Source organism: Apodemus sylvaticus, chromosome 3 (genome assembly GCF_947179515.1).
Source record: "Apodemus sylvaticus chromosome 3, mApoSyl1.1, whole genome shotgun sequence".
Classification (NCBI taxonomy): Eukaryota; Metazoa; Chordata; class Mammalia; order Rodentia; family Muridae; genus Apodemus; species Apodemus sylvaticus.
The window spans coordinates 57,334,956-57,341,900 of record NC_067474.1 but is presented as its reverse complement, the minus strand read 5'-3'; the positions used below and the strand labels follow the sequence as shown (position 1 = coordinate 57,341,900).

The following is a 6,945-nucleotide window of genomic DNA, read 5'->3' as shown; positions in this document are numbered from 1 at the left end:
GTGTGGGTTGGAGGCCTGGGGGACCGGAGCCCTCAGAGCCTTCATCCTTGCTGTGGGAAGTGACACCAGTTGCTTTGGGAATCAAGTCTATCATTTTGTCAATTGGTTAGACCCTGAATTCCTAGACATACCCTCCTCAGTGTTCGCCCAACAGAAATGAAACATTCCTTGTCATAGAAACGTGTATAGTACTATTCAAGTCAGTATTATTCCTGATAGCCCCAAAGTAGAAATCATCCAAATGTTTATCAGCCATGATGGTATAAAATGTGTGGATGAACTTTAAAAACACAAAGCTAAGCCGGAGATGCCAGATCAGATAAATATGTCACTCGCTGTAGCTTGCTCACCCCTGATTTAAGCCTCACATTCCTGAGAAAGTTCGCTGTGAACCTCTCCAACTAGAAGCAGTTGTAAGCAATCCTCAACTTCCCCCCAAATGAGACATAAACCACCCTAGGTACACAAATACAACGGGGCCGTTGACCCTGCTTGTCTCTGGAATTGCACCCACACCTCCTTCCTCCCCAGCCTACAAGGCTGCTGCTCTCTCAGACTTGGGATAGGTCCTTTCCTGTCTCCCAAAAAGACCTGAAGCAACACGTGCTGGAAGAGCCCATGACATCACAGCTCTGAGCAGAGATTAATGCGCCAGCAGATCCCTGAGAGGTGACTCCAGGGCTAGGGCAGGGGGCGCTCAAACATCCCCAAGCTCAGAGTCAGGGAGGAAGATCAATCCCACCACCAAGGATTATCCTTCCTGCCTCAGTTTAGAGACCTCCAGTGCTACAATAACAAAATTAATTAATTAGTTAATTAATTACTTAATCTACCCACTGTAGGTCACCAACAAGAGACTCCGTCTCTGCTAGTTACCTCCCCTGAGACATTAACCCTGAATCCTTCCCCTTCAAGAACACGCATAGCCCAGCGCTCTACTTTCAGACCCAAGCACTGAGCACCACTAGAAGGAGTCCAAAGCCACATTCCTCCCTTGCTCTCTGTCATTAAATTGTGAATAATAATGCATTTACTTATTCTCCCACTTAAAAAGTTGTTTAAATTCTTTGAAGAATCTTGCAAGGCAGCTTGGCTAGACAGCAGGCAGGACAGTCCAGTGCCTCAGGTGGGCAGGCAAGGGTCTTCCATTCGCCTATCTTTTGGTCCAGCAAGTAAGCGTTAGGATTGATGGTGTAGTCCTTTGTCTGGACATCGCTGGCTGTGGTGACGCCCCCACATACAAAGACCTTGCTGTCTCCGATGGAGCAGATAGCGTGGGATACATCCAAGGGACAACTGTTGGGCAACAGAGGTACTGAGGTTGTTGACTTGTTGGCCTTGATCTTCTGTAAGTTGATCTCCACGCTCTGCCGGTGGCTGTGTACACGAAGGATGTTGTCCTGATGGAAAGAGAGCAGGGGCCGGTGGTTGAATTCGATAGGGAAAGTGATACACTGGACCACTTCCCCTGTACAGGTGTCAAAACAGTCCACAACACCGACCCGGGAGATGTAGCCCTTCACCAGGCATCGGCCGGTGACAATGTACAGGTTCCGGTCACCCTTAGTGATCACCGCTGTGCCGTCCATAGGGATGCTCATCTTCCCCGCCAAGCACCAGGCTTCCTTCCGCTCATCATAGCGATAGATGTTAGAGACGTACCGGCGTGGGGCAATGCTCCCACCCACTGAGTAAACGGTTCCCCCACAGGTCACCATAGTGTGGAAGACAAGCCCAATGGGCAGGTCTGGTAGCTTGGTCCAGGAGTTGTCATCCATGTCATACCGCCACGCTGTCTTCAGTCCTGAAATCTGCTCAGTGGTGCCACCAGAGATGTAGATGTACCGGCCAGCAGCGGTGGCACTGAGCGCGGCTGCCCGGTACGGCATCTCTGAGAGCTTCAGCCACAGGTTCTCCTGGATGATATAGGCAAACACACCGTCGTTGAACTTGCCATGGGCCTTCTGGCCACCGAGGATGACGACCGAATCGAGCAGGGCCCCTTTCCGCTGGTAACTCAACAGGCTGCAAGGGCGCTCCTGCTTGCGGTCCATGAGGACGCTTTCGATCAAGGTCGCGTGGGCAGAGTTGTTCTCCAAGCCCATGAGCTTGTTGCTGGCAAACATCAGCGTCTTGTTGGAGACAGCATTGAGATTGATGTAATTGAAGAACTTCTTGAAGTATTTTTCCCGCTCTTCCTTCCGGAAGTACACCCAACTGATGAGTGCGCTGAGAGCCTGGTCCTCGTTGAGCACGTGGAGGTTTTCATCACGGAGCAGGCGGCCGAAGATGACAGGTGGGCAGCGCATGAAGTGCATTGAGCCCTCGGGACTGGCCCAGAAGTGGAAGTTGTCACGAATGCCAGAGTAGGCCAAGTCTGATACTTCTTTGAGCTCAAACAGCTCAGCCAAGAAGAGGTAGCGCAAGCAGTTGACACGGCGAATAGACTTAATCAGGAAGTCATTGCAGTGGATCCGAAGGCGTGGGGTATTGAAATACTGAGCGCCCCGGAGCAGCTCCTCCACATTCTGCTCTGAGATTACCACTTTGCCGCTGTAGAAGTAGTCCAGGAGTTGGTCCACCGTGGCTGGACTCAGGTAGTTGGGGTCAATGGTGATGTAGAGCTCATCGGTGGTCTTCATGTCGTTGCTGGAGATGAGACTTTTCACTAGTGGAGAGACGGCAGCCAGCACGTTGCGATGTGCGAAGAAGACGTGGTGGTCCACAGTCAGGGCCATGTCCCAGTACTCTTTGCGCTTCCTCTGTTTGTTCAGGTTTTGCAGCACAAAGCTGTTGTAGTTTTTCTCTGTGAATTCCAGTTTCATGGTGCTTCTTGTTGGCTGAGACAGAAGATCGGTAGCAGGTACTGGAGGGAGGACTTTTTCAGGCCTTTGGGATTTGTACTGATGGTTGTTTGCAGGGCAGCTGACCAGAGAGGAGTGGGTGTGGGAGAGAGGGTGATGTCACAGAATGGATGAGGTCATCATAATGCAACCCCCTCCCCACCCCCAGGCCTTTGTCAGAGGCATGGGGCCTTTCTCTCCCCAGAACTTGGTAAGCTCAGGAATGGGGGCCCTGGTGTCCCCCATTTCAAGGCTTCGACAGGAATGTCAGAACTGGTTTGGGTGGGGTAGGAAGGCATCAGTGGAGAGGGTAAATACTGGGGTGGAGGGGAGGTTACCTTTGTCTAGAAGCCTCCCTTTCAACCAGGAGGCTGGAGTCCTGCTGAGAAAGGACTCCCCTGTGCCACAGAGGCAGTTAGAGGCAGAGCAAACCTGGAATTCCCGCTGTGTGGCCGTGTGTCAGGCATTACCCCTTCCTCCCCTCCAGGAAGTGGGGACCACCCAGTTTTCATGGTTCAATTCTTAGGCCCTAAAGGCCCCTTTTCTACCAACGTTCCTGAACATCTGAGAAGACAAACACTGTAGTCGTTAAAAAGGGAGAAGTGGGTGACACTCACTAGAGCAGAAATGGTGGGGCCAGCCAGCCCTAGGAAGCTGGGAAGACTTGGAAACGCCCAGCTCCAGATTTTCAAGTATCTAGTAAAACGCAGGGGACGGTGCCTGTTGGTGTCTCTCCACTCCGAGTTTCTTAGACCAGTTGACTCCTGAGTGAATGAGACGAGGATAATACTCGCTTCAAAGCGCAGCAGGCGCAGTGCTTAGCTTGCAACAAACATTCAAATAAATGCCAGCTCTTGTTCTTAGTCAATATTACCGCAGATTATGGGCGCCGGTGGGAGGCCGGGGGCGTCCCTGAAGCTCTTGACGGGTTATAGGAGCCTGCTTCGGCCGCACGGTGGCGCTGCCGGCAGGAGCTCGCCGCCTGCGGGCCTTGCCTCCCCAAAGGCTTAGAGAGGAACCGCCCTGGGGCCCCCTTTCTGTCTGCTTTGTCCCGCCAAGGGCTCCTTTGTGTGGGAGCAACTCCGAAACGCACACGCCTGGACCCGGGGCTCACAGAGTGGCACACCCACGCCTGTTCTCATTTTACAGATGTGGACAGAGCCCGGCAATGGTGTGTGACCGACAGAGAAGAGCCATCCTGGGAACTCTTGGGAGGAACCGTACCACACCGGCACTTGTAGTGGTCAGGAGGACCTGACGCAGACCCTGATCTCCGCTGGGCTCCAAGCCTCACTCCAGACCTTCCGGTCCTCCTGAGTGCTCCTCCCAGACAGACAGTCAGCTCCATTCCCTCCATTCTCCAGCCCTCTCCCCGCCATTGGTTCTCATTTATCTTTCCATTCCACACCTGGCCTTTTCCTTATCTAGGAACTTGGTAATTTGAAGTTTGTTTATTTGTTTGTTTTTGACACTGGGTTTCTCCGTGTAGCCTAGACTGTCTTGGAATCGCTCTGTAGACTTAGGCTAGCCTTGAACTCAGAGATCTACCAGTCTCTGCCTCCGGGGGGGGGGGGGGGGGGGAGGGCTGGAATTAATTGAAGTTTATGTTTAAAGCAATTACATTTTAATACTGAAGTTATACCTCTTTTTTTTTTTTTTTTTTGAAGTTATACCTCTTGATACCTGATTTTGGGGACAGATAGTCTCTTTGGATGTGATTGATCCTGTGAAGGGCTTAGAACTCCATTTCTCCATGGGGAGTACTTAGGTTCCAGCCCCACTTCAGAGAACTGATGTGGCTCAACTCAGTTCTCCACTGCCCAGTCTCTCTCTCTCTCTCTCTCTCTCTCTCTCTCTCCCTCCCTCCCTTCCGCCCCACCCCCTCTCACAGAGAATTTTAGACTTGCATGTTTCTCCAGGTCTCATCACCCGAGAAACAGGGGCCACTTGTCTAGAGGATGCTGATAAGGACAATTGGATCCAATGGCACCCAATGACTGTCAGACCCCACTCCCTGGGACGTTTCCCAGAAGCAGAAGGTGGTCAGATCCCAGCTCACCAGGACAGTAATGAGCTCACTCTCCGTGTGCCTGCTGGAGATCATGGAGGTCCGGGAGGGTCTGACAGACTTGACTGAGGCCTGGAAGAAGAGGCTTGTTCAACCGGAGAGTCCGCCACAGTCTCTTAACTGCAGAGTTCGCCATCCCCACAAACTCAAGACTAAAAGCTCGGAATCTCAGAAGCCGGAGGAACTTTGAGCTCAAAAGTTTACGGTCAGCCTGGGCAACAGAGACCTTAAAACAAAACAAAAACTGGGGTGTGGTGCTCCACATGTGTAGACCTTAAAATTAAAGGTTGGGTGCGGTAGTCCATGTGTCTCGGACCTTGGAGATTAGGAAAGGCCTAAATTCAGGCCAGCCTGGGGCAACATAATAGATTGCCTCAAAGTTAAAATTTTAAAACAGCAAAAGCTCACAACCCTGGGGTGGGGATTGGGGATAAAGCTCAGTGGATAGAATGCTTGCCTGTGCACACACAGCCGTAGGCTGGATCCCTCGAACCACATAAACTTGGAAGAGTGGCACCTGCCTGTGATCCAGGCTCTGGAGAGATAGAAGCAGGAGGGTTGGAAGTTCAAGGTCACCTTTAGTTACATAGTCTTACATTCTGGGCCAGCCTGGACACTTGAGATTTAAAATTAAAAAAAAAAGAGGTGTTCGGACAGATGTTGTTGAGGTAGCTCTGCAGGTAAAATGTCTGCCCAGGCCGGGCATGGTGGCGCACGCCTGCAATCCCAGCACTTGGGAGGCAGAGGCAGGCGGGATTTCTGAGTTCAAGGCCAGCCTGGTCTACAGAGTGAGTTCCAGGACAGCCAGGGCTACACAGAGAAACCCTGTCTCGAAAAAACAAAAAACAAACAAACAAACAAAATGTCTGCCCAGCAAGTCTGTCCACCCAAATTCAACTCCTGTAACCCACATAAAGGGAGAAGGACACAGAGATTCCACAAAGCTGTCCTCTTTCCTACACACGGGACATACAGCTTTATTTTGTTTAGAGATGGTGATATATTTGGCCTGTATGCAAGGCTGGGGGGGAAGGTATGGGGGAGGGCCCAGCCCACTGTTGGCACCATCCTTGGGCAGGTGGTCTGGAGAGTGAGCAGTCAGTCAGTAAACAGCACTCCTCTGTGGACTGTTTTAGTTCCTGCCTCTAAATTCCTGCCCTGTGCTCCTCAGTGAGGGACTGTTAAGTGTAAGATGCAAGAGCCCTTTCCTCCCTAAGCTGCTTTTGGTCATGGTGTTTTAACGCAGTAATAAACCGCCTAAGACACAGGGTCTCCTTAAGTAGCCCTGCCTGTCCTGGAACTTGTTAGGTAGCTCAGGCTAGCTTGGAACTCATGGAGAACTGTCTGTATCTGCCTCTGCCTCGGCTGGAACTAAAGGTTTGCACCCCCACGCCTGATTAATAAAATGTTCTTCACAGTTAAAGAAGGAATGAGCCGGAGCAGGAGAATTGCCAATTTGGAGCCAGCTTAGTGTACTTAGCAAGTGCTGGGACAGCCAGGGCTACTTCGTGAGACTCAGAATTTGCGAAGGAAAGTGGGTGTGCCTGTGCCCCTCAGCCAGCATCGCTGTCTGGCTCTACTCCAGTCCTGGAAAGCAGCTTGCTTCGTAGTCCCAACCAACTGTGGAAACAGACGCTAGCTTAGGGAGTGGCTCCACGCCAGCTTCCACAGCCTGGTTCTAGGCAGACATTGGTACTCCTAGGGGGGGCGACAGGAAGTTCATTGGCTCTTTGCTTGCCCTGCCAGGTGTCTCTAGCCTACCCACTTTCCCCCTGCCCTGACCAGCATTTTCCATTTATGGGAATTTCCTGGGAAGGAGACCCTAATATTCTAATTTTTATAGGTTGACATCATTGTATTGCAAACCCTTAAGGATAATTAGGGCATTTTCAAAGATATACAGAATTACAAGCAGGCAGCCCAGGATAGCCTCTTGGTCCTCAAAGCATGAAGCATGGTACTTGTTCCTAGAGCCTCGGGCATCCAAGCGACAGTCCTACCTTCCTGTGAGACAGGGTCTCAGCAAGTTGTCCA

At 51.4% G+C, this 6,945-nt stretch overlaps 1 protein-coding gene across 1 annotated transcript; it reads right to left on the bottom strand.

Annotated features, from left to right (window-relative positions):
- Positions 1-1,045: 1,045 nt before the first annotated feature.
- Ccin (calicin) lies at positions 1,046-2,825 on the bottom strand. The gene has a single exon (XM_052175473.1). The coding sequence runs from the start codon at positions 2,823-2,825 to the stop codon at positions 1,059-1,061; it is 1,767 nt and encodes a 588-aa protein (XP_052031433.1). The 3' UTR covers positions 1,046-1,058.
- Positions 2,826-6,945: the final 4,120 nt, after the last annotated feature.

Coding starts and splice junctions, on each gene's coding strand:
- Ccin (XM_052175473.1), bottom strand. CDS start 2,825: ATGAAACTGGAATTCACAGAGAAAAACTACAACAGCTTTGTGCTGCAA.